The 27,212-nt window shown below is 37.8% G+C and overlaps 1 protein-coding gene across 1 annotated transcript in view; it reads left to right on the plus strand.

Annotated features, from left to right (window-relative positions):
* DST (dystonin) overlaps positions 1–27,212 on the plus strand; it is a gene marked incomplete at both ends in the record, with an annotated part of 299,020 nt that overhangs the window by 184,780 nt on the left and 87,028 nt on the right. Inside the window, 12 exons of the mRNA XM_080615920.1 lie at positions 493–581; positions 1,231–1,366; positions 11,752–11,904; positions 13,911–14,144; positions 15,379–15,660; positions 17,410–17,955; positions 20,361–20,537; positions 23,180–23,303; positions 25,204–25,412; positions 25,683–26,000; positions 26,178–26,344; positions 26,885–27,041. Coding sequence (XP_080472046.1) covers positions 493–581; positions 1,231–1,366; positions 11,752–11,904; positions 13,911–14,144; positions 15,379–15,660; positions 17,410–17,955; positions 20,361–20,537; positions 23,180–23,303; positions 25,204–25,412; positions 25,683–26,000; positions 26,178–26,344; positions 26,885–27,041 — 2,592 coding nt within the window. The remainder of the gene's footprint in view (positions 1–492; positions 582–1,230; positions 1,367–11,751; positions 11,905–13,910; positions 14,145–15,378; positions 15,661–17,409; positions 17,956–20,360; positions 20,538–23,179; positions 23,304–25,203; positions 25,413–25,682; positions 26,001–26,177; positions 26,345–26,884; positions 27,042–27,212) is intronic.

Consider the following 27,212-nt stretch of genomic DNA (forward strand, 5'->3'; position numbering starts at 1 on the left):
CAGGGAGAGTATTAATAAATAATTCATTTTTTCCAAGTGTTCGATACTGTGTTTGTAATTGGATTTCATGAAGGTTTATAGCTGGCTGGTATGATTTTTCTTTTAAGGTTATTACCTCTCATTTTGGTGAGCAACATCTTGAACACATATCTATAAAGCTGCTTTAAACTGTGTAGACTATAATAAGTAGATTTAAATGATTCACTGATTTCAAACAAATAACATGTTAAAATAAAATCTTTGTTTCACTCCATAGTTTTCTAATACAAACAGCTTATTTAACCACAGGACATTAACACAATGACTTATCTGTATGTAAATGATACAATTCCTTAATAATTAATATTGCTCTAAGAATAGCTGATATTTAAAAAAAATCAAGTTCTTGTATTATTGAGTTTAGTCCTGGGTAGAGATACTATGTTGTTTGTTTGATTTTCTTGTTATATTTGTGCATAATTAAGTCTTGAACATGGGTTGTTTATTTTTCAGATTTCCCTGCATGAAATGTCAACCAAGAAAGAACAAATAGCTGAAGCTTTGCAGACTACACAGTCATTTTTAGCTAAGCACAGTGACAAGTATGCCATTTTTTATTGTTCAAATAATGTAAATTCATTGAATCCATTTGCTTAAAAAGAAATTACATCCTCATCTTACATTTCCAATTACTTTTCATCTACAAATATGCTAGGTTTTTTCCATAGTTTTATAATTTTGTCTTCCTATTTGGGAAAACTTCATGCAGTTCTGTTTATTTCAAGACTTTGGCTAGGTTTTTATACCTCTTGTCATCTTAAAAAAAGCCCCCAAACATTAAACAAAAAATTTTCACCTGAAGTCTCTTAACAGGTTAATAGTAAATTAGTACTTGAACTGCATGTCACAATTTTATTTCATCCGTGTCTGAAATCAGAGTGTTTAAGATGCTAAATTGTTGAGGTACCTCATGACTCCGTGCTAGCTGTTATCTGTCTTGACTGGTAATCAGTAGACAAAGGCACATGCAAAGGTTAGATGCTTTAGTGATAATTCAACATAAATTCTAGATTGATGTAGTTTCTTTTCCTCAGTAACTACAAGCACATTGCAGCTTTCCTAAGCATCTTTGAAATTAGGCTGTATTTTTTTCAGACTACTTTCACCAATTCCCCATGCAGATCACTCCTGCAAAGTTAAAATTACTCAGAGATCATCTAATTCCTTTTTTTTTTTTTTTTTTCTTAATAGATTGACAGATGAAGAGAGAAATGAAATGGAAAAGCAAGTCAGATCCCTCCAGGAGAGCTACAGCTTGTTATCCAATGAAGCTTTGAAGCAGCTGCAGGAAGCACAGTATTTGGGTGATGAAAAGATGGAAGAAAAGGTAATAAAACTGAAACTTACGTTTCAGTCTCCTTTGAGGTTTACTGCATGGTTTTGGAGCTACACATGGTCAGCAAAAGAAGCTCTGCAGTTAACAGTGTGAAGGAACTTGAGATTTAATTGACTGAAGGTTTTGTGTATTTGCTGTGGCATACTGTGTGTGATCTTACCTGTGCATATGAACATTCTGCTCATCAGATTTTTTTGTGAAGAGTCTTAATAATGTGTGCCTTGCATGAAGAAAGATAAACAAATCATTCATCTCTTAACTCTTCTCTTAAAAGCCATTCTTTGACTGCTAGATAAGTCTGTTTCTGCTGCAAAAATGACATCATAAAATAACATGTTAATCTCTCCCATATATCACTCAGAAATGTCTTAGAAGACATCTACTTTCAGTTTTTCTTGAAATTTATCTGGATATGAAAATGGGAGCGCATCATGTGATTAGCTCTGAGACACTACAAATACATCTTTGAATGGATCTTAAATATGGAATTCTCAAAAATTATGTTACAAACAAGTGTTCTTATACAAACATAGAGGCAGTATCTGTGTAATGACTCCAAATAATGTTGCTAGACTGACTTCATGCTTTCCATGCAAACTAAATGCAGTATTTGGTGCCAGAGTGTCCGATTCCATATTGTTGAGTGTATATGCAGAAATGCTGTATGCTGTAAACATGAATAGCATGGTGGTTTTGAATCACATACTGTTTCTGAATATTCTAACCTTTCACAGACGTTTAAAGCATGAAAATTTGCCTTTCAGGTATATATTCTATTTGCTCACTCTGCAATCATTTCTTCTATTGTCTTCCACTAACCCTGTTTATGTACGCAAAGCGTAGGTTTTCAGTTCACAGATGCATGTTGTTTTTAAATCTTTTATCACATCGTGTGCTGTTGAATGACTGACATAGATCACTTGCGCATTTGAGCTGCTAACATTCACAGCATTTCTCCAGGCCTGGTAAGTACATGTTTTTATGCTTATCATGAATTCAAAATCAAAAGAAAATTTAAAACATACAGTCTGAAAATAGTGATAGTTTTTCTTTTGTATTCATTTTTAGGTGAATAAAGTCATTGCTGGTGTCATTGACCAAACAACTGGAGAAGTCCTGTCAGTGTTTCAGTCTGTTTTAAAAGGTTTTATTGACTATGACACTGGGATTAAATTGCTCGAGAATCAGCTGATCCTTTCTGGAATAGTTTCTCCAGAATTAGGAGTATGTTATGATTTGGAAGAAGCTAAAGCTCATGCCTTAATTGATGAGCAGACTCTGTTGCATTTGCAGGAATTAAGTTATGCAAAGAAGCTTATATCAAAATCATCATTATCAAATCTTCCAGTTGTTTCAGCTTTAGAACAAGGTCTAATTTCAGAACCTTTGGCTATTAAAATTCTAGAGAATGAACTTTCAAGCGGGCACTTGATTTTGCCATCTACGGGAGAAAACCTGACTTTGCAGAATGCTTTTCAGAGAAACCTGGTATATCCAACATTATATGCAAAACTTCTGGAAAGACAAGACACTTGTAAAGATCTCATAGACCCCAACTGTGCTGAGAAGATTTCCCTTGAACAGATGTTTCATAGAAGCATAATACACAAAGAAACAGGGCTAAGACTTCTACCTGTGAAACCACAAGAAAAAGGTAGAATCATGTTCAAATGTGGAAGGAGGATAACTGTTTTAAGGGCAGCCCATGAAGGAATCATTGATCGGGAAACAATGTTCAGGCTGCTGGGTGCTCAGCTAGTATCTGGAGGTATAATTGACCCTGACTCAGGGAAGCGAATGACTGTGGAAGAGGCCATGAAACAAGGGATGATAGATCAGGACACTGCTTGTGGGATCCTCACACATCAGGTTCAGAGTGGTGGAATCCTTTGTCAAAATTCAGGACAACGCTTGACTGTTGATGAAGCTGTACAGTGCAACTTAATATCATCTACCAGTGCACTGCTGGTATTAGAAGCACAGAGAGGCTTTGTTGGACTAATTTGGCCTCACACTGGTGAAATATTCCCTGTATCAACTTCTTTGCATCAAGAGATGATAACAAATGAGCTGGCGTTCAAAATACTAAATAATAGACAGAAAATAGCTGCACTTTACATTCCAGAAACTTGTGAAATAATCAGTCTAGATAAGGCTGCACAGTCAGGGATAATAGACATGAATACTGTATCTGTTTTGACCAATGTGACTTTGCCAGATAAAATGCCCAATGTAGAAGAATTAGAGTCCCCTTGTAAAAATGCTGCAAAATGGTTATCGACGTATGAATTTCTGCCATCTGTATTGCATGACTGTGAGGAGGAACACGAATGTTCTGGAACAGAAGGCCCTATATGTCATAATTTAGATCAAGCTAAGAAACTGTTCATGTCTTATCTGATGGTGAATAGTTATATGGATGCAAACACTGGAGGAAGACTTTTGTTATATGATGGACAACTGCAAGAAGCCATAAATATGTTGCTGGAAGGTGGTGGTGGTGGTGCTGCGTACAATGTTGATGTGTCAGAAGTGGAGTTTAATAATAAATACATAAGCCAGAAAGGAATTAAGCTAAACTTAGCTGGTAGTGTCCACTTTAATAATGTTGCAGGCAGTGTTCAGGGTGATCTTTTGGGTGCTGAGAATACTTCTAGTAACGGGAAATTAATTCAGTTTGAAGATTGTAGGGATTATGTATCTTCACAAGGAGATCTTCATGTGTGTGCACCAGATGTTTGTGATGCTATTGGTACTGAGCAATCAGAATATATGCAGGAGACTCTCTTAATTAACCCTGCAGGACTTAGAAATGTAGTAAGTAGCACTCAAAACTCCATTAACAGAAATGCAGTCAGAGGTCTTCCGGAGGTTTCTGAGTGGACAGAACTGTGCAAGCATAATAGTCAGAATGCAAATTCAGGAAACATTGAAGGATATCTTTCAAGTGACTCAAATCCAAATCTTATTTCAGAAACAGAGAAAGGAGATATTTCTATGGCAGACAGTTTGCATAATGAAAACAGGAATGATAAAACCTCACAAGATTCCTTGAGTGTGAATGATTTGTCAGATAATGAAACCTGGGTAGAGCTGCGAAGATGCACCAAATACGAGCCTTGCATACCGCAAGGTGACAATTGGAGAATGGTACTGGATTACAGCAATAAAGATGATTTTCAGAGAAGTTTTGGTCCATCCATCAGTGCAGATACTGAATATAGACTTCCAGAGGAATTGGTTAGGCAGTGTGGTGACATACTACAGTTTGGAGATAATGGATACAGTAAGCAACCTCTACAAGACTATGCTGATGTACATAACAGACTATCCCTAGAGGACTGTCTTTGTGCACATGACAGGCTGTCCTTGGAGAATTGTACTGATTTGCAGAGTAAGCTGTTTCTAGAAGACAGTGGAGTCATGCACGGCAGGACTTCATTGGCTTGTGACACTGTTACACATGATGGACCACCTGTGGGGGACAGTAACAGCCCAGCACTAAGGCTAACAGTAGAAGAAAGCAATCTTAAATTTGAAAAGTTACTGCTGTGTGAGAGTAGTTCTGGTTCATCCATAGAAGAGAGTGACGGCCTCACACAGTTTGAAAGTAACAGCTTTGAGCATGAATGTGGTGAGGTAGCTGCTGCAGATGACAGCTCTCTGCTTGATGATGATGACGATGATGATGATGCCTATGAAACACCTCAGGTTGATGATGATGACAGTGATGTCTATGATACTCCACAAATTGATGATGATGATTCCTATGAAAGTCCCCAAGGTGATGATGGTTTTGATACCTCAAGGTTGGGGGATGATAAAACACAAGAGCCAGAATTGTCTGGAACAGCAGTTCCATTAGGTTTTCTAGAGGAGAGGGGTGATCTGGTAACCATTAGAGAAGAGACTAGCTCTTTTCAAGAACTTGCAGCTGATGCTGGAGAGAGTGTCCATGGAAATCTGATGGGGCTACCTGAGAATGTAAATACAGCTTCTGCAAGTGCTGACACTGTGGAAAAAATCCCTGAGGAGGAAAGGGAGCTAACAGGGAGCTTTGGAGGGAAGGAGCAAAAATTACCAGTTACTCTGCAAAGTGAAGGAAGCAATGAGGGAGGCCTTAGTTCTTTATGGAAGATGTATGAATCAGAAATACAAGACAGAAATGAGGAAGACGAACTGAAAGCAGAAAGTGACTCTTATGAGGATGAATCTGAAGGTTCACAGGATGAGGAAGGCTATGAGGAAGATGATGACAGTTATGATGACTCTGACACTGATTCTGACAGTGATGAAAAAGTAGATATTTTTCATTCACATCATCAATGCGTAAGCAAAGGTCACCAGCTGTTAATTTCCTCAGGTGACATAGAAAATACTGATGAAAATAATCAGAATGTTGATGACTGTTGCTATTCTTTAGGCCACAAGACAGGATATACTTTGCAATTCCAGTCTAACCATGAAAATGGAAGACTATCCTCAGGAAAACGTGAACCTACATTGGATGTTTCTAAGGAAAGATGTGTTGGTCTTACATGTATAAGTGAAGAAGACAGACAGCAAGAAACAGAAGATGAATATGGGGCTTATGTTAAAAATAAACGCATGTCGCAAGATACTACTGAGCCTATTCAGTCTGAAAATACCTTTGACACTAACTGGCCATCCTGTAAGAGTGAAGCAAATTATAAAACACAGCTTAAGGCTCCAAGTTCTCAGTTTGATGATACTGTGACACCTGATGTTAGTGTAACAGCCTTACTAATTACAAAGCAAGCTACTGGTGACGATGAAAGTACTCAGACAAATTTGCTTCTCTCAGAATCCTTTACTGATGGCATGAGTAAAAACAGTAATACCATGCCAATGTTACATTCAAATGCTGGGCAAAGACAGAGCAAAGCAGTGTTCGCAGAGGAAAAAGTATTAAATGATATGGCTGGGATGGAACAACTAAAGGAAACTTCATCCCAATTGGACAATAAATTTCTTATGGATGTGCCTTACGTAAGTGATGGTGATAGTTCAGTTAGTGACCAAGTACATCCAGTCACTGGTTGGAAGCATGGTCAGATAGGAAGAGGTTTTGAAATTCTTACAGAAAATAGAGTAAATATTGTGGAGGAATGTGATATCATGGGGCCAAGTAAAAGTCCCATTCAGATGGAAAGCCTTGGGGAAATATTTGATGCATCAGTAATTAGAGCTGATAGAGAAATTCCTGTTTCAAGTAAAGGAAAAGTAAACGCTGATCAAGTTTTGCATGCCGTTGAAGATGGTGTGAAATCAGATGAATTTAAGAGAGATTTTAGCATTTCTGCTTCTTTAATACAACATACAACAGACAGAAGAGAAGGTGGCCATTCAGAATTGCATAAAACTGAATCCTGTTGCTTTGAGGACAGGGAAGAAAGGAGAAAGGGTATAGAGAACGAAAAGGATTTTCTGCTAAATGTGGAGGAAAAGTATTCAAGTGAATTTACTACTTGCTCTTTTCCCCCAGCTGATACAGTGAAACCAAAGGAAATTAGCATAACTAAAGAAACAGGGAGAGTTATCTGTCAAAATACTGACCATGTTCTTACAGACTTTTCAGAAAACAATAGTACTGAATTTTCCACAGTAAAAGCAGGTGCTTTAAGAAGTATTGAGGATGCCAAAGAATCAAGGGATGGGAGTGAAGTGCTACCTTCTGGGAGTTATACCTGTACTGGTGATGTTTATTCTGCAATTCTGAGCAGCACAGGAGCTGAATTGAATTATGGTGTTCAGAATGAACATGAGACATTGAAAAACACAAAGGGAGAAAGTTGCATGATCAGTGAGACTTCTTCCCTTGAAAATGGTTTCAAAAAACAAATGTCCGTGGAGTCATTGCAAAAGGAAACAGGACCCTGCAAAGATTTTCAAGTGAAGGATGGTATTTCACAATCACCAGAAATGTCTGATGCACTAATGGAAGACTTAAAGAATATATTACAAAGGAAATTGAAAATGGGACATGTTTGCTGCAAGCAGGAGGGTGAACCCCTAAGTTACTCTGATACCAAAATTTTAATGCAGAATTTACTTGCAATGGTTAGAAGCACCCACCTTGGGAGTGACACATCTAGTGAGTCAAATCTCAAGCAAATAAGTGATGCTATGAGAACTGCATTTATGGTTAGCACACCGTGTACCGAGCCAAAGGACAGTGATGCTCTTTCATTGGCTTGGCCTGACTGCAGAAGTCCTGATCTTCTTCATGATATACTCAAGCAGGAGTCCTGCAAGCAAAAGATGGCTGATCCAAATGAAAGGAAGAGTGAAACAGACATGAAAGCTCCAGTTTCAAAACTTACTGCTTCTGAACTTCTGGAGATATTTCAAATTTCACCAGGAGATGAAAGTACAAGCAAGTTAGAGGAGCTGATAAGTGGTTTGCTTACAAGCTCACAGGTTGCTGGTATCACCACAGAACATGAGGGTAAAGGCAAAGTAGATGGGCTTTGTACTCTTTTCTCAACAGAACAATCGGGGTTTGGATCAGAATTTGCTAAGGAGAAAGCTTTGGCAGATGACTCAGCTGTTGCTTGGAAAAATGACCAGGAGCATGGGAATATGGACAGCCTGTCCAAAGGCTTTACTGAGCCTGTTTTCAAAGCAAAAGGAGCGGTCCAGGAAGACACTTCCACATGCACAGTAAGTAACAGCAACTGATAACGTGGTATACGTCCTGTGTGAAAATAACTGCATGAATCCTTCCAAGTGCTGGAGAGAATAATTAAATTGGAAAAATAGTTGAAAAAAAATTATAAATTTGAAATAAATTATGATTAAAACAAGGACTTTTATGGCTTAATTTAAAATTTGTCCATTTGGAGAACCTTTTCTTACTGTTAAAACTCATTTTCAGGTCAATGGAATACAGCAGTGTTTAAAGTTAATAGAGAAAATGAGAGGACACTTGGCAGTGCTTCAAGATATGAAAAGCCAGCTGGATATCCAGAAGCCTATTAGTAACAACCTGGAAATACTGAAAGATGAACTGGAACAACTAGAGGTAAGTAAAATGTTCTTTATGCTTGTACTTCAGTGATGGGTGCTAGGAAAAGCCCTTGGATTAAAAAAAAGAGATTTCAAATATTATTAAAGTTATTCAGATTTAAATGTCTTTCTTCCTTAGTAACTTAATGCATTTTATATATATTCTCTTTGTAGTCATTTGAGTCAGGACTGGCTACTTTTGCAATTATCTTAAAAAAGGACATGAAGTTGACAGAGGAGTTTTTAAAGCTTTGTAACAGGGATATTCCTGAAGAGAAACTTAAAGAGCTGAAGATAAGTTACAACTATCTGCAGGAAGCATTTTTGGTGGTCTGTGATGCATCTTCAAAACGAGCAAAACAAATAGTCTCTGCTATTGACTTGGAAATGGTATGTTTCTATCAGTGTACATTTTAACCTTTTTTGAAGAAGGTATCTTTACCTTCTTGAAGATAATTTGGGTAAGAATGAGGTTTTTTTTTTCTATATTTTGTTTTATCTTAATATAAAAATACATCTATGATTCTATTTCATATGATAGAAAATGTGACTAGACTCCAGAAGCATGAATAAACATACAACTTCCCTTTCTAGTCTAAGCTTGCAGTATCACACCAGGAACTTTTAAACAAACTGCAGAGATTTTCAGACTGGATCACAAAAAACAGGAAAACCATGAATGACTTCACAGTGAATATTAATGATATGGAAGAGACGAAGCAAAGTTTACAGCTATTTAAAGTAAGTATTCTTTATGACAGACGCTGGCACTTACTATGAATGACAAATGTTGCTACTTACTAAGAATTATTACCTAGGGTTTTTATACCTGCTTATTAATCTCTCTTACTGAAACAAATGGCTAGAACTAATTCATTAAGATGACAACTACTTTATAATCCAGTAATAAAATCTTGCTGATTTGCTTTATGTCTTGAAGAAACTTTTGATATAGTTTGCCTTATTGAGAAAGCTACTGGTTCTGCTTGCATTTGTGGCAATAAATATAACCCTTTTTGGAAATCTGATCTATAACACAGGTACTTCAGTGGTTAAAATTGTGTCTTTATGTATAAGGTCCAGAAACTTTACTGAATTTCAATTAGCTTTCAAATCCATTATGTGTGAGAATGGAAGATGAGGAAAGATATCTTCATTACACACTATGAAATGAGCCATGAAAAACAAATCAGATCAACTTTTAATAATGGTCATACACCTCTGTATGTGTGAATGATAACAATTACATTATTTTATGGTGCTTTAATAGGATTCCAGTATGCATGGTAATGTCTTGTGTATAACCATGGGCAGAATTTGCCATACTGTTGGAAATGGGGCTTCTCGTTGTGGAGTCAAGAATAAGAATGCTTTCAAGTAAATGTTTTAACATTATTAGATCTTCAGACCTAGAACCTAGGTTGTTAAACCTAACATGCCATAGATCTTCCAGAGTTGAAGGTCAGCCAGTTTTCAGGCATCCATGAGAAAGCGAATAGAGATGTTCAAGCTCATCTTATTTGTATGGACTGTCCCAGAGGCAAACCATGCATAAATTCACATGCTGTCTCTGAATGTGTCAGAATGATTCTGACATAGAGTTTTGATTTACTGTGGCCAAACTGTCTTTCAAAAGTATCTTGGAACAGGGGCTAAGAAAAGAGGGTACTGATACTTGTGTTTTATTTGTGCTGAATTTATCTTCATTGCTAGTCATTTCCTTCTGTTCCTTCACAGAGCAGTGCTGCAGAGCTTGGCTGTAAAAAAACTCAACTGGACTCCACTGCATTTGATGTTCAGTTCTTCATTTCTGAACATGCTCAAGATCTTTCTCCTAATCAGAGCAAACAACTGCTGAGGCTCTTAAATACCACCCAGAAATCTTTTCAGGAAGTACAGGAGGCAATAACATCTCAAGTGGAAAGTTTAGAGACTCGGTTACAGGCAGCACAAGAGCTGGGTGATCAGAAGGTTTGCCTTTGTGTGTGAATGTGTGCTGAGTGTTTCTGTCTATGGATGAGGAATTTTAATACCAGCATGTAGTATTAAGTGTATTCCTATCTTAAGTTTTACTATTGATGATTCTACAGAGGTGGCATTGATCAACTTGGTGAATTTTCATTTTAGTCGTTCCTTGGTACAGTCACAGAAACAGCCTGTTAGATTATGGACAGACACAGTTTTGAACACGAGCATCTGTAGAGCCTGAGGTGACCAGGTCTGTTCTTCCTAGCAGGAAGAGAAATTTACTTGAGGTTTCTCACAGGTGTTGTTTGTTTAGCAGCTGTATCAGTAGTTAAATAAAGCAGTGAACTCTTCCAGCTGCAGCTGTATTGAGCAGTGAATTTACTATCACACCATTGCTCATCACTTCTGTCCTGCTGAAGACATTATTTTCCTTTAATTTGCCAGGCCTTGACCTTTTTTCTAGGTCTTTGTAGTCAAAGAACCAGATTTGCTACCATGGCTTATTTTGACTGAGACAGGTTAGAGGGACAAACATATGAGTAAATCAGCTCTGATCTTTGTAATTCTAGGCATAGGCACTAGGAAAGCTAGCAGTCCAGTTAGGACAGTTATGTCTTCAGCTGTCATGGCTGCAGTTGGCAAACATAAGCAGCCTTTGTAGAGTCAAGGAGGCTGATAAGATGCTGCAGTGTAACTGCGTCTCCTCTTCTCTCATAAAAACCTTCTTAAGACTCAGAATAACCACCTCAGCCTCCAGTTTATGGATAGTGAAAGGTGTTTTAGCATTCTGAAGACTTTGTATTATTTTGCCATTCTAAGAACGTTTGTTTCCACTGTACTTTGTGAAGGAAATGTGAAACCGAGTAAAGAAAAGGCACAGATAACTTCTAGGACATAGTAACAATAATGAGCTTGCATGTTTTGTTCTTTTCTGCTGCTTAAAAAGTCAGTGTTTCTATTCAGGTAACATATTATACATACCAACAAACACTAACTCACAATCACAACTAACCTCTGTTTTGATATCCTTTTTTCAGAATTAATAGTGTTTATCACAGGCTTCAAGTGGTTAAGAGACTGGATTTTCACTCCTGTCGTTTGGAGATTTCATCTTTCACATATGTGCATGGCCAGACTTCTACTGGGCAATTCCATCAAACATGGTCTCTTTTACTTACAACATACTTGAGGTTTATTATCCATAACTTCTGTATGTTCATCTTGCTCTTTGTACCACTGCTATCATGTTTACAGCATACTTTTAAAATGATTGCTTTGCAATATTGGTGTTCAAAGGTAATTCTTATTAGAGTGTCTTTTGGTTCCTGAAGTGAAGATGTTTTTGTTTTATTGTTCAATTGTACTTGGCTCTAATATAGGATGTGGCTGAACGGCAGCAGGAATGCAAGGAGAAACTGCAGGAAATCTGTGATTTGCTTACACAGACTGAAAATCGACTCATCGGACAACAAGTGTCTCTTGTTATTGGAGACAGCAAGGCTGAGCTGGAACAATACCAGACCAAACAGGAGGTATGCACAGTTCTAGTTAGATGAGTTAGGAAGCCTGAGTGCAGAGGAGAGTGACTAGACTCTTTTGTTGAATAACAAGACTTGTCCTGTGAGAGTAAAATAGATTTGTTTGACCTACCAAAAGTAAAGGCTTACTGGCATGCATTTAGCCTGTTCTCCATGAATACACTCCAGTATGTGCCAGTGGGAGAAAAGACATTTTTAACCTAGGAGACCCTAGAATAGGGAGTATGTACTAGGCATTTCAAGTACTCTTGGTGCAGGCATGAAATTTGTTATATATTACCTAAGATTGTTCCTGTCAGATGTGATAAAATCACACTCATTTATTATTCTAAAATAATGTAACCAGCTTATTCCTGTTCACAGTAGTTTGAAGAAATTTGCTGGAGGCTTTCTCTTGCCTGAGGCTTTCCATTGCCACATTCTTGTTTTGGTTTGAATATTTTTTTTCTAGTGTTGCTTGCAGTCTCCTTGGTGCAAGAGAAGACTCTCAGTCTGCTTGTTTTCGTGTTAAGACCTTGCCTTTCACCTTTTACTCTGTCTTGATTGATACTAATTGAGTTTGTGGCAGTCAAAGGACTGAAGGACCTGGTATTCTTCTTCCTTTTCCTAGTAGTAGTTTACTGTACTCTAGAGCTCCAGGTCAGGTTTAGTAATCTATAAAGGCAGAAATTTCCTTATTCAATTTGTCTCGCTTTACTTATCTGTGAAGTAACAAATCTAATTTGTTGAAGTTCTTATAGTCAGTAGAAAGATACAGACACCCCTGCAGTATCTGTTAATATCGCTTACCTGTGTTAAGAATTTATGGCCTATGTGGGGTACCCATGGGAGTGAAGACCTGATATAGCATTTGGTTAATTTTTTTTCCATCAGCTGTTTGTGACTGCATAGCAGACCAGTTGTTATTTGCTGACTGATTTTGTGGGGGCACCATTGTAGAAGAGTGTCTCAGGAGTGAAATGAGGGCTTAAAAAAAGGTATTTTATAGATTTTATAGAGCTTGCGTCCTCAGTGAGCTGTTTGAAAGGGAGCCGAGAGATTTTTGTCAGAGAAGAATCATGTCTTGATACAGTGTCCTCAGGAAAAATCTAACATACTTGCTGAAGTGCTAAAATAAGCTGCAGATTTAGCTGCCAAGCTATATTCTATAATTGCTGCAAAATATGTAGCGTAGGATGGGAATCAAATGTTTTGTCTTACAGCTTCAAGAGTGTTACACAGCATATAAAGAAAAAACCCTTCATTATTTCAGTAACTGAGTGAATGTATTCAGTAGCATAATTACTGTTAAAATTAAAGCTCTCCTCAGATAACTGAGAGGCAGGGTTTTTTCATCTGACTCTTATAGGACTAGGCATACTGCTTTAGATAAACTGAAACTAAACATCTGTCCTCTGTGGAATTTAATTGAATTAAGCATTCTTTAGAAATTGAAATATTATGATTTTACAAATAAATAAAAATATTCTTAGGGCATTTCTGTCCTGAACAAAACCTGAAAACTTCCACCTGGGAAAGATGACCACAAGTTTCTGACTTCTGTTCAGTCCCCTTATTCTCTTCAGCTTTCTGTTGAGATGATAATGGGATGGAATTTGTCAGCAGACTCACTAACTACAGTGTAGCAGATTTCCTTTATCTCTTGATACCTAAAAAGTAGTATGTATTTTCTTCTTTGTACATGAATATACAATATTTGAGCTGCTAAACAGAGGAAAAACGTGGCCTCATTCTGAATAGGAGTGTAAGCCAGCAGGTTTGAAATTTAAGAAAAAGACAGATTGAGCTGCAGCAACATTGCCAGATGTTGAATTGATTTTATTTTTGTAATAATCTTATCTGCAATTTTGTATCATGTGTAATGTATCATGTGCTCTCCCAGGTTAGAAAAGACCATTGTGGTGCTTATCCCTAGAACAGAGATAGTTCAAATAAAGGTAATTGGAAAGGTCTAGTCAATAACTTACTTACTCTTATTTTCTTTCTTTTTTTCTCAAAAGGAGATACAAAAAGACATGAGAATGAGTACCCAGACATTGGCAGAGATTGTGAAAAATACTGAATCGTTCTTGAAAGAGAATGGAGAAAGGTTGTCACAAGAAGACAAGACTATTCTGGAACAGAAACTAAATGAAGCTAAGACAAAGTGTTTGCTCCTTAGCCAGAAAGCAGAAGAGTCAAAAAAAGAACTGGATAAAGCGATGACAACAGCAATTAAGCAGGAAACAGAAAAGGTTTTTAGGCAACCATTTTATACCTTTATTTAAGCTTTCTGTGTCTCTTACGGAATTTGTCTTGCAACTTACTATTGTGTGGTGGGTTCACCCTGGTTGGTCACCAGGTGCCCACCAAAGCTGCTCTATCACTCCCCTTCTCAGCTGGAGAGAGAATATAACAAAGGGCTCATGGGTCAAGATAAGGACAAGGAGAGATCACTCAGCAATTACTGTTATGGACAAAACAGACTTGACTTGGGGAAATTAATTAATTACCAACCAAATCAAGAGGAGGATAATGGGAAATAAAAGCCACCTTCACCCCATCCCTCCCTTCTTCCTGGGCTTAACTTTACTTCCAAATTCTCTACCTCCTCCATCCCAGTAGCACAGGGGAACTAGAAATGGGGGTTGTGGTCAGTTCATCACACACTGTCTCTATGGCTCTTTCCTCCTGTTTTCCTATGCTTTTCACCTGCTCCAGTGTCAGTCCCCCATGGGGTCATAAGTGCTGCCTGCAAACCTGCTCCAGTGTGGTCTCCTCTCCCCATGGGGCCACAGGTCCTGCCAGGAGCCTGTTCCAGCACAGGCTTACCATGGGGTCACAGCCTCCTTTGGACATCCCCCTGCTCTGGTGTGGGGTCCTCCAGGGGCTGCAGGTGGAGATCTGCTCCACCATGGACCTCCATGGGCTGCAGGGGCACAGCCGCCTCACCATGGGCTGCACCATGGGCTGCAGGGGAGTATCTGCTCTGGTGCATGGAGCACCTCCTGCCCTCCTTCTGCACTGACCTGGGTGTCTGCAGAGCTGTTCCTCTCATGTTCTCACTCCTCTCTCCAGCTGCAGTTGCACAATTTTTTGTCCCCTCTTCTTAAACACAGAGGTATTACCACCGTCACTGATGGGCTCGGCCATAGATAGTGGTGGGTCCATCTTGGAACTGACTGTCATTGGCTCCACTGGACATGGGGAAGCTTCTCACAGAAGCCAGCCCTGTAGCCCTCCTGCTACTGAAACCTTGCTTTGCAAACCCAATACATATTGATGTACTGTGGAGAGATTTAGTCACCTAAATGAATTATGACTTTATAAACTGTTTGCTGGTTTATTTTCTTTATAAAATAAACAGCAACATATATGACAATCAAAATTTTTATTTAATATTAATGTATTTTAATGGTATATTTGCTTATGATAGTTTGTAGTGCCTAAAGAAGATTTCTAAACTGAAAGTGTAAAATTTCAATGTAGGTTGCAGCCATAGAACAGCTGGAAGAAAGTAAGAATACAATAGAAAATCTCTTGGATTGGTTATCAAATGTGGATAAAGAAGCAGAGTACGGCCAGAAGTTCAAGCAGGTGATAGAACAGAATGGAACACACTATGAAGAGGGAGATGTGAAGGCTTTGGAAGGAGAGGAGGATGATGTCAATGGTAATCTGCTGGAAATTCAGCAAGACATTGAAACTCGGGTGGATGGACTAGTAAAAAGCACACAAGATAATCTGAACCAGCAATATAAGAAAGTCAAGGTACTGTTAATGGGTTTGTGCAATGCTCAGGTGCTAAGCATTTCAGTCCTCATTCAACATGAGTGAATTCAGTTTCATCCTTTCTGTCATAGACTTTGGGACAGACACTAGGAAGTTTGTGACATACAGTGGTAGGAATTTCAGTAGTTAGAATGTATTGGAATTTGTCACTTTTTTTTTGCTGTTACTATTGTTCCTGCAAAATAAGAAAAAGGACATATTCTACAAGGTAAATGTTTAGAATCCTAATGGTGAGTCCATTTTTAATTTTTATAGTGAAAAATTAATGCAGGTAAATGAAATGAGAAAAGCAGCAACCTAAATTCATAACCTTAATGTGACTTCTTAAAAAATCTTTGTAATAGCCAAAGATTTTCAAACCCCTGCGATTCCCTGGGAACACTGCTTGCCAACAGCTGCAAATAAAGGTTTGCTGAAATTACATTCCCTGTAACTTTAACATATGAGGAAAGCACTATTTGTAGGCCTCAGAAGGATGAATTATGTAAAACCACAGTGCAGCATTTTAAAAATGGGTTTTCCAGGTAAGATAATTGGAAGCATTTAAAATAATAAAAGCTCAGTTTTATGGGTTTTGTTGACTTACAGTTGAGCAGCCAAGAACTTTTGGGTGTGGTTTGATGGCCATGTTGATGAAAACAGTGATGCTGATAGCTGATACTTGGATTTTCTTTCTTATGAAAAAAAAGGGGGAGAACAGAAACCTAAGAAAATAAGAGCATTTGTTTTTGTGCACATTATGCTTTTAATTCCACTTTTTCAATAGTTCTTTTCTGCACCTGATGCTTACAGGATACTTGCTTGCTGTACTCATACAAGAGAAGCATACTGGTCTATTTTACATAGCTATTTTACATGGAAGTAGAAGACCTTCAAGAATGGAGTTTTAATTTTTTTGTTTTTTGTTTTTTGTTTTTGTGTGTTTGTTTGTTTTTTAACTGTATTTGAAATAGGGTTTTTTTTGGCAGACAGTGCCAGTTCCTATGACTTTATTTTTTTATGAGATTGAAACTATTTACATGCATAGAATGTGTCTTGAAGGACTGAGTATAGTTGATAAGAATCATTGCTCTTGAAACTGAAAAATCAAGTTAAAATAATTGAATAATGTTTGTTCACTCAATGTAAGAAGAAAGTATCATCTGTATTCTCTTTACTGTTTAGTGCTTTCATTCCTTTTGGTCTGTTTGTCTGAAATGATAGCTACAATGTATGTAACATGAAACAGAACAGTTTTGATTTGGGAAGTTGCCTACCTTTGACTGCTTTCTTTGATAAATCCTATTTTGAGACAGGGAATTAGGGAAAGTTTGATCACAGTAAGCACACGAAGTCTTCAGTAATACACAATTTTTACTAGGAAAAAAATGGAAAAAATTGATAATACCTACTTTTACTGTACTAGACAGAGTATGGGGAAAGTGTTTGTGCGGTGTATATATGTCCTAGTATTTTTGAGTTCCAGTGATATTTGAAGATTCCTACTAAGTCATAGGCTGTGTACCTGACCAAAATTGCCATTGGATGTTTCATAAAATTTTGAAACTGCACAGCAATATGATGACCAGGAGTCACTCTTTCACTTAAATTTTAAATTTTTTTTTTTTAATAAATAATAGGAAAATAAAGAAAGCTTTCTGTCATTTTGATGGACTTTATTTTACTCATTGTTTCCAAGGAACTATCCGAGAAGGTGCTGGTCATTATTTATTCTTTCTTTTCTTGTAGGCTCAACATGAGAAAATTATTTCCCAGCAGCAGGCTATCATAATAGCAACTCAGTCTGCTCAGGCACTGCTTGAGAAACAAGGGCATTACCTTTCTCCTGAAGAAAAAGACAAGATGCAAAGGAACATGAAAGAGCTGAAGGCTCAGTATGAGACTGCTTTAGCTGAATCAGAACGGAAAATGAAATTGACTCGTTCTCTAAGAGAAGAACTTGAGAAATTTGATGCAGACTATAGTGAATTTGAAACATGGCTGCAGCAGGCAGAACAAGAACTTGACAATTTGGAGGCAGGTGCTTCCGACTTCAGTGGTATCATGGTCAAATTGAAAAGGCAAAAGAGTTTTTCAGAAGATGTTATATCTCACAAAGGTGATTTACGGTATATTACAATTTCTGGACAAAGAGTTTTAGATGCTGCAAGGTCATGTAGCAAAAGAGATGGTGTGAAGGTTGACAAAGATGGTATTGATACTTCGGCTACATATACTGAAGTGCAGAATAAATTGGATAGTGCTTCAGATCGTTTCAAATCTCTCTATACTAAGGTAAGATTTATTTATACTGAGTAGGAAAGACTACTATAATTTGGAATTTTGTTTTGAAAGGGGTTAGCTGATGGAACAAATACTATGAGAATTTGTAAATTCTTTGATTTGTAAAGTTAGGTAACAGAACCAAGATACTTTTCTAGAAGGTTGCTTTAGTCAAGTGCTGGACTGTTTAAGGTCTGAATGGATGAAATTTTATAAATTGTGTCATAAAGGAGAAATGAGATTAGATTTCTCCATTGTTCTTTTCAACCTTAAACAAACTCTTTGAGTTTATGACAGAACAGGAGACCTGAGTAACATTTTGCAGTGGAAATAAATTGTGATACTTTTAGGTGGATAATATTTCTTTAAGTTCCATGTGAAATTTCTCACAACTGTTTATTTACTTGGCTTCTTACTAATAAAATCAGTAGAGAGAGAGGTTATGCCAAGATTAACATTCAAAATTTCAATTTGATTTTTATCCTGAAATAGTTTGTCCCAATGTGACCTTTGCTGTCAGCACTTGGCTTGCAAGAGCATAGTGATTTGAGGATAGCAATTAGTTTCCACTGTTCTGCCAGATAAACATTTTATCCTTAGCAGTCTGAGCTTAGTCTCTAACTAATGGGAAACTAGCAGTGCAAATTCCTCTATGTACCTTAGCAAAGGAAGATAATCCAGCTGTTTGTGCCAGGTGCACATATGGAATCTATCTGATAGAACTAGACAAACATCACCAACTGGTCTCACATGCCAAATTTCCCGCTGTTTTAAGGGAAACAAAGTGTTGTTTGATACTGATAATATTCTGCAATTTTAAACTTTTGAGATAATGATGAATTAAACCATTTAAGAGGGAGTAGCTGTCAGTATCCTTTAACTATGCCATTTCGTAATTTTCTAAGGTCATAGGTTCAGACTCCTTAGTAGGACTTCAGTGTCCACTGATACAGTGCTGGTCTGCACCAGTTGCCATCTTTGTATGGGAATTTCCATCACTTTAGTGTTATTCTTGCTGAGAAATGTAAATTCTATAAAGATGTGGATTTTATCACTTGATTACAAAAACTGTGTAAACCCTCTTCTCTCAAACAGTTTGTGAAGCAGGATCTCCATTTACAGAAACACATTTTCACTTTTCACTTAGACAAACAGGGAAGCTAAAAGCTTGTATTAATATGTTAGATTTCCTCCAGTTGATTTATTGGATTAGTTTGAGTGTGAATCTAAAGATTTCATCACAAACTTTTCAGAGAGCTTATTTTTATGTGCATAATAATCCTATGCCAACAGCTTGATTTGTGATCTCAGATTTGTCAACTCGCCAGATTCTATCCTTTCCATACATACATCCAGCACAGACATAATAGATATACTTTAAACATTTGATCATAAATAAGGAGAGCAAGTAGACTTTTCTTATTAAATTGAGTCTTGTAAGACTGGCTTCTAAAAAGTGAGATCTGCAATTTGTGAGATCTTCCAAGTTGTAAATGGGTTTGTAGTGACTGTTTTGCCTTTTGTAAAAGCTTCTTGCTTTCAATAAATATTTATATTGCTTTCATTTTCATAGATCTGTATTCACACACATGCATATGACTTTATAGGCTTGTATGTTGAAGGAATCTTAAAGTCAGTTAACTGGTTATGAAAACTCGTGCATTCTATGTTTGCCCACCAGATGGAGACCAAGAGCCATATATAAGTATGAAAATACAGTGTATGGAAGGTTCAGACTATAATTATTGAAAGTAACTGTTTATAAATATTATGATTTGATACAATCAGATTTGCTTGTTAAATATCTCCAAAACGTCTGAAAGAGTCCCGCGGACCTTTTTACGTGATTATTCACTGTATATATTTTGGGGCATGCTAACACATAGGACTAATAGGATCTTGGTCAGATGACATTCTTAAGTGACCAAAACAAAGTGTATGTGAAATACTGAGCCATATCACTTTGGATTCGCTATGCAGGTAAAGTATTTATGAGAGCAATATTCTGCTGTCTGTAGTTTAATGAGCATACATGTATCTTCTGTTTTTGAAAAAAAAATTCTAGTTTCCACTGGCTACATTTTTGGTGTCAGAGTGCTGGTAAAGAATCTTTACATTGATGGGTCAAAAAGTATTGCTAATGCTTTTCCTATTCTAGTATAATGGGTTAGATTCCATTTTCCCACCTGCATCAGTGAATTCAACCTAACTCACACTTGAGGAGCACAAACTGAGATAACTTGTGTAGCCTGTCCAGCTGTTGTGCTTAAGTTCAGAAATCAGTTAGACAGTGGAATGATGATAGGAAAAAAATCATGCAGTATTTCAGGAAGGAAAGTATGACCTTGAGATTGATATGAAATGCAGCACACATTTTAACGCCTGAGTATTTGCTTGTTTGTTTTCTACTCTTTTAGTGTAGCATCCTTGGAAATAACCTTAAAGACCTGGTGGATAAATACCAACATTATGAAGATGCATCATCTGGACTTTTGTCATCTCTCCAGGCCTCTGAAATAACAGTGAACAAACAACTATCAGAGCCAATTGCAGTGGATCCCAAAAATCTCCAGAGACAGCTAGAAGAAACCAAGGTGAAAAACTTTAAAAAGCAGAAGTACTTCTGTCTTATAAGGAACTGCTTTTTGTCTGAAAAGTAGGCTAATCTAATGTAATCCAAGTGGCTGCAGGCCAAATTCTTGCCTTGCACATGGGCGTGCAGCTATCATAGTTCTGAAATTCAACTGTTCAAAGTGTTACCTGAAAAGCACTAGGGTGAAAAAAAATGAGGGACCAAGGTGCCATTAGGAGTGATGAAAGCAAGATGTTTTTCATATAGCAAAAGATAGGGTGAAACCTGGGAAGTTTTTGAACTAAGAAAGGATTTAGTGATTACAGTTTACAGTAGAGTAGGGCTTGAGACAGACTTCATGATAGAAAAGACTATTTGATGTTTGTTGTCTGTGACCTGCTTTTTTATGTTCACATTTGTGCATTACTGCATTATGAAAGGGCTCTTACTGTGTGTAACCAGCCTGTTTGCCTGCTCCAGTTGTATCCAGGGCTATATGCCCTGCAGAGAGTGACTGTAAAATAATTTGCACTGCACAAAACCCCAGTATTTTGTTGGGGTTTTTTTCTGCACTACCCCCCACCCTGAGGGAGTAACTCACAACTTTATGTGTATCCAGTAGAGGCAATATAGGTTGATGATGGAGACTGAATGTAAAACTCCAGTTAGCTGCGTAAAATGTAGGTTTACAGAAGGCTTTAGGAGCCCAGGTATAAGGTGAGCTACATGAAGTTTCATACAGTCTGTCATCTTTGAACTGAATTTTACATGGTAATGAACATGTTCATTCATCTATACTAAAAAAAAAAAGGCAAGATTATTTTTCAATGAACAAGGCTGTTAGTTGAGCATTTCCTCACTGGTTTTGTCTATGCTATGTGGAGTATCAGTGAGGGTCTGATATGTTTACTATTGACGAATGATAGTCAGTGGCTCTTGGAAAGTACATGCTTTAACCAATTTCCCATCCATCTGCCTGAGAAGTAGTTACTTTTACCACATAGTATCTTTCAAACCTGCGATTGGTATTGCCAAACACTTTGGTGCATGACACATCAAAGGAGACAAATCCCAGTGATGTTTTAAGGTGTCAAAATTGAAAGTGTAAATTTTGAACTCCTGACAGTGGAACAATCTAGGTACGTTTGTGCTTCCAGGTGCTAGGAAAGTAGGAGTAACACCAATTACAATTTGAAGCTTCATTTAAACTTTTTGTTCCTTATGCCAAAGAGAATTATATCCTATATAATGCCAATTTTCATGCAAGTAATACAAAAGGAGTGAGTACTGGGGTTCTTTATGAGACGCCTACATGGATTACTTGCCACACAAAAGAATACTCAATGAATATGAGCTTGGAAGAAGGGAGAGGGTACAATGTGTCAAAAGATCCAAAGCATCAGAAAAAACAGGAGGCTGAAGAAAGAAAGCCAATTAATGAAAGCAAAACAAAGGAATGACAAATGAAGTCAGGTGTTACAACTAAGAGCTGTCCCTTGTAGGCAACATGTGCACTGATAATCCAGCTAGACACAGACCTTGGCACCATGGTGGGGTCTAATCTTCTTATAGGGATTAGCTGTTCTTCAATGCTCCTAGCATCAGCTTGCTTGCTTTCTGACAGCATACAAGGTTTTCTGGTGCTTTTTGTTTTGTTTTCTCCCTCCGCAAGTACACTGTATTTGTCTAGTATAAGGAAAAATTCTTCTCAGGTCTGAGTTTTATTGCATCAAGTGGATCAATAAGACCCACCATGCTATGTTCTGGCATACTGTTGTGCTCTGGATACCAGTGCTGAATGCGCTGACATGACTTCTTTGTCCTGGCAGGGCAAATAGGTTTACCTTCTGAGTCATATGTTCATTGAATTAGTATGTATCAAAAAATAAATGAGAAGTCCCTTCATTTTGGACTTGTATAAAGTAAGAAATCAAAACAAAGATACATCATGTACACTAGCACAGATGCCTGAAATAATTTAAAGACTATTGACCCTAACGTACTTTTATACACTGGGGAGAGAAAGACATTTTCAGAAGTTCTTTCAGCCTTTCTGTCTTTCTCTGTTGACTCTAGAACAAGTGACTGTTGGCCTAGTCTCCAACCTGTGTTCCTTGGCTAGATGGACAAACCTAGGCATAATCCAGTGATGCTGGCCCCAAGAGATTCCTGAACTGTGAAGTCAATCATTTTGTTTCAATCTATTGCTGTTTACACTACAATATCAGCCTGATTCTTTGTCAATGCAAGTGACATTGAACATGTGACTACTGCAGATGACTGTGTGTTCCCCCCCCCCAGCTGTAGTCTAATGCTGAGTTGAAAAATACATTTATTTTTCTCCTGGATAGTATATGAGTCTATACAAGTGGTCTGTAAAAGCAATTAATCAAAAGACACATTTCAAAGTTACATGCAAGAAATCAGTTGAGTCAGAGAAGTACTGTACAACAGAAGATGAAAAAGATGGTGAATAAACTAAAACAAGGGCCAGAAAGTCAACAGCAATCATAGCCACTGGTGAAGATTCTTCTTAGAAGAGGTCACAAGTTGAGTTAGTTATTCCCAGCGCAAAGTGTTAAGTTGCATGGTGTATCTTAAGCCTTACAAATGTAACTACTAGCTGTACTGAAAAGTATAACTGATAATTGTGGAATTTTACAGGTTCTTCAGGGACAAGTTTCAAACCACCAAATTGCTGTAGAAAAACTGAAAAAAGCTGCTGAAGTGTTATTGGATACAAGGGGAGAGTTGATGCCAGACAAAGATGAGATTCAGAAAACACTGGGTAAAATGTTTACTTTTCTTAATACCACTTTTTATCACTTATGTCTGCATGCAGGTACTGGAAGTGACAAAATAAAGCATTTTAACATTCTTGTGTCATTGTTCACATCCATGTTTTGCTGAGTCATAAGCTATTACAACACAGTAACTTCATTGTTGGTCTGTTTCCTACATTGATCCATGTGATTTTCACTTAAAGCTGTCATTTTATTTTTACACTCTCCCACCTCCACCCACCCCCACCCCCCCAAAATAGGGGTTATGTTTAATTCTCATGTTACTGATGGGCATGCCAAACAGAGGTAGTTATTTGCTGAGGATCATAAATTCTCCAGTGGGAAGGAGCATGGTAAGGTTCAAGGAACTGACTCCAATTTTATGTTTCCAAGTAATTATTTGGAGTTTGCTTACCCAAGGAACTATTTCCTTCTGACTTCAAGAAGCTGTCTGTGATGGGGTTGACCTTGGCTGGCTGTTGGATGCCCACCCAGCTGCTCTCTCACTCCTGTTGCCCAACAGGATGGGGGTAGAAAATAAGATGAAAGAGCCCATAGGTTGAGATGAAGGCAGGGAGATCACTTACCAATTACAAGTCATGGGCAAAACGGACTTGACTTGGGGAAAATTAAATTTCATTTATTGCCAAATAAGACATGTTTCAATAGACAGAAACAATGACCCATTAAAGCAACACCTTCCTCCCACCTGCCTTTTTTTCCCAGGCTCATCATCACTCCTTTTTTCCCAGTTACTCATACCTCCTCCCTGCCAAACAGTGCAGGGTGGATGAGGAATGGGTCATTGCAGCCAGCTCCTCACACTTTTCACCTGCTCTACCATAGGTCCTCTCTATGGGCTGAAATCTTTGATAATCATGCTGCAGTTTGGGCTCTCTATATGCTGCAATTCCTTCAGGGAATATCAACCTTCTCCAGCACGGGGTCCTCCTTGTGTGCTGCAGTGGGGTTATATGCTTCAGCATGGTCATCCACAGGCTTCAGGGGAATCTCTGCTCCTGGAACATGTTTTCCCTCTCTTTCTTGTCTAACCTTGATGTCTGCAGAGCTGCTTTTCACACTTTCTTTTCCCTTAATTCTGGGTCCCAGGCAGCACTTTCCTCTTTCTTAAATACATTTTCTCAGAGGCAGCACCAGCTTGTCTGAGGAGCTCTGCTCTGCTCTGTGGTGGGTCAGTTGAAGCTGTCTGAAACCGCTTGTGTCTGTCATAGGGAAGCCCCCTGCCTCTTCTCACAGAAGCCCCAAAACCTTGCCACCTACACCCAATACTCTTTCCTATCAGTTGTGAGAGGTAGCACAACATGACATTCATCACTGCCTGAAGTTTGAAGATTCTCTATGTGTATCACACAACTTGTTACTTACTGGAATCCCGTAAGTAAGGTGCAGGGCAACAAAATAAAACAAGCATGGGCTTGCCTCTTTGGAGCTGGTGATGAAATTCCATGGGAGATACATGGAACTTGTAACTTCCAGAGGCTTATCCCAAAGTGTTGAAGGTCTAATGAAAAACCATCTGGAAGAACCTTGCAGCTCTAACAATAACACAAGAGACATAATTGTAGAAGAGCTGTCTTACACTCTTGTATTTCTTGGGAACGGTCAACAGCTGTCAAAATCTAGACCTGCATGGGAACCAGCTTCTAAAAGCTGGGAAGTACAGCCGTAAGCTGCTCCTTCATTTCCCTTCTCCTGTGGGCTTCTTGGCTCTATTTGAAGATTTTGATCTTTGCTTGTGTGTTTTTTTTTCTTGACTAAAGCTGATGCTTTTGCTTCATCCTGATATTGGCAATATTTGACTCACACCTCATAAGAACTTGTAAAATGGGTTAAAAGCTTGGTTTTACTAAAGGAAAACATTTAAATATATTTTCTCTTTATCAGATGATATTGTGGAGAGGTATGACAATTTATCCAAATCAGTGAATGAAAGGAATGAGAAGCTCCAAATAACACTGACACGATCCCTAAGTGTGCAGGATGGCTTGGATGAAATGCTGGATTGGATGGAAGGAGTTGAAAAGAGTCTTGAAGAACAAGATCAAGTGCCTTTGAATTCTGCTGCTATTCAGGATATTATTAGTAAAAGCATTGTAAGTAGCATTCTTCGAAAAAAGAAACATTTGTTTGATAATTTAGAATTCAAGAAATAATTAAAATCTTAGTTTAGCACCTATAGCAGATTCCAAATACTTAATAAAGAGGACTGTTTTGTGAAGTGAAACTACACATAAGGTTTTTGTACTTAAAATAGATCTACACTAATGATCTAGCTGTACTGATTTGTTGCTTCCTATGATGGACCAGTTTCAATTCTTAAAATTTAGTTATAAGCAATGCAAAGTAGTTCTTGTTTGTTTCAGATGCTAGAACAAGACATTGCGGGCCGCCAAAGCAGTATCAACACCATGAATGAAAAAGTTAAGAAGTTCACAGAAACATCAGATCCATCCACTGCATCCACACTGCAAGCTAAAATGAGTGAACTTTCAGGACGATTTTCTGAAGCAAGTAACAGGCATAAAGAGAAGCTTATGAAAATGGAGGAGTTGAAGACTAAAGTGGAGTTATTTGAAGGTCTGTCAGAGAAACTTCAGTCGTTTATAGATGAGAAAAACCAGGCACTCAGTGAGACAGAGGCACCAAGAAAGGATGTTAGTGAAGTGTCTCAATATATGCAGGTACTATAACTGTCCATTTAAATATGTTGTGCATTTCTAGTTTAACTCATCTAAGTGATTCAATAATGAATAAGGCATGCTTGTTTCCCAACTTCGGTTGGTTAGCTAAAATCAAGAATTCAGTTTTGAACAAGTGATTGTAAAGTCTAATATGAAGAATGTAATTCTATTTTGCAGGAAGCTAGTGTAGAATTGGCACAACATAAGAAGGATCTAGAAGTTTTGCAACAGCTTCTTGAAGAACTTTCATTACGTGCTCTTCCTGGAGATAAAGCACTGGTATTAGAAAAAGTAAATGTTTTGTCAAAGAAGTTCAGGGAGGTAGAGGAGACTGTAAAGGAAAAGTAAGTTGAACAACGAAAGTGTTTCCACTTTGGCTAATAATACGGTGTGAATGTTGTGATGGCTGCTGTCTTCTCGCATGCGATCTCAAGAGAGTGCAGTTAACCACTTAGTAAGAGAGCTTTCTAATTTAAAAACAAAACAAGATTCTATTTGGAAATGCCTCTGTAGTTAGTCTCTCTGGTTCAAGAGCTCTAATGTGGGCTGTAAAGACAAGTGCTGTTTAAATTTTGTGACATTGACTGGAGTCCTGTCAGTTCCAAGAAAACCCTACTTCCCCACTTCTCCGATAGAAAATAAATTACTGCTTGTGCAAAGTGCTTTAGAGTACTGTTTGGAATCAGGCTGCTGGAGAAATTATTAGAGCTTCCATATAAACTTCCTGTACAGCAAGACTAGATTTTCCACATTCTGCTCATATCCATAAAATTAGCTTTTGTGACTCTTTGAATTTGGGAATAGCAATATCAGATTGATAATATCTGTTGGGTTGATTATCAGAAGGAACATTGTCATTCCTTTAATTGTCTTTAATTGTTTAGAGAAGAGGATGTATCATCGTGTCAGAAGCAAATGGATACTTTTGAGCTCCTTGTAGAATCATTAAAGAAATGGATAAAAGAGACGACAGAACGAATTCCAGCAGCACGACTCTCTCTGAATACAGAGGAATTAAAGAAACCTTTGGAAGACACATTGGTAAGACATTGTAGAGGGAAAGTGAGACACAGCTGAAGGAAATAGGGCATCTATTAGTAACAGAAAAGTACAGACTTAAGTTGTAAGCAGTCACAGTGATTGCGACAAGGGAGCTTGCTGTCTGTCTGCATTTACATTCCCATTTCCTTCACATGTTTGGATATACTTCAG

Source organism: Psittacula echo (assembly GCF_963264785.1).
Source record: "Psittacula echo genome assembly, chromosome: 4".
Classification (NCBI taxonomy): Eukaryota; Metazoa; Chordata; class Aves; order Psittaciformes; family Psittacidae; genus Psittacula; species Psittacula echo.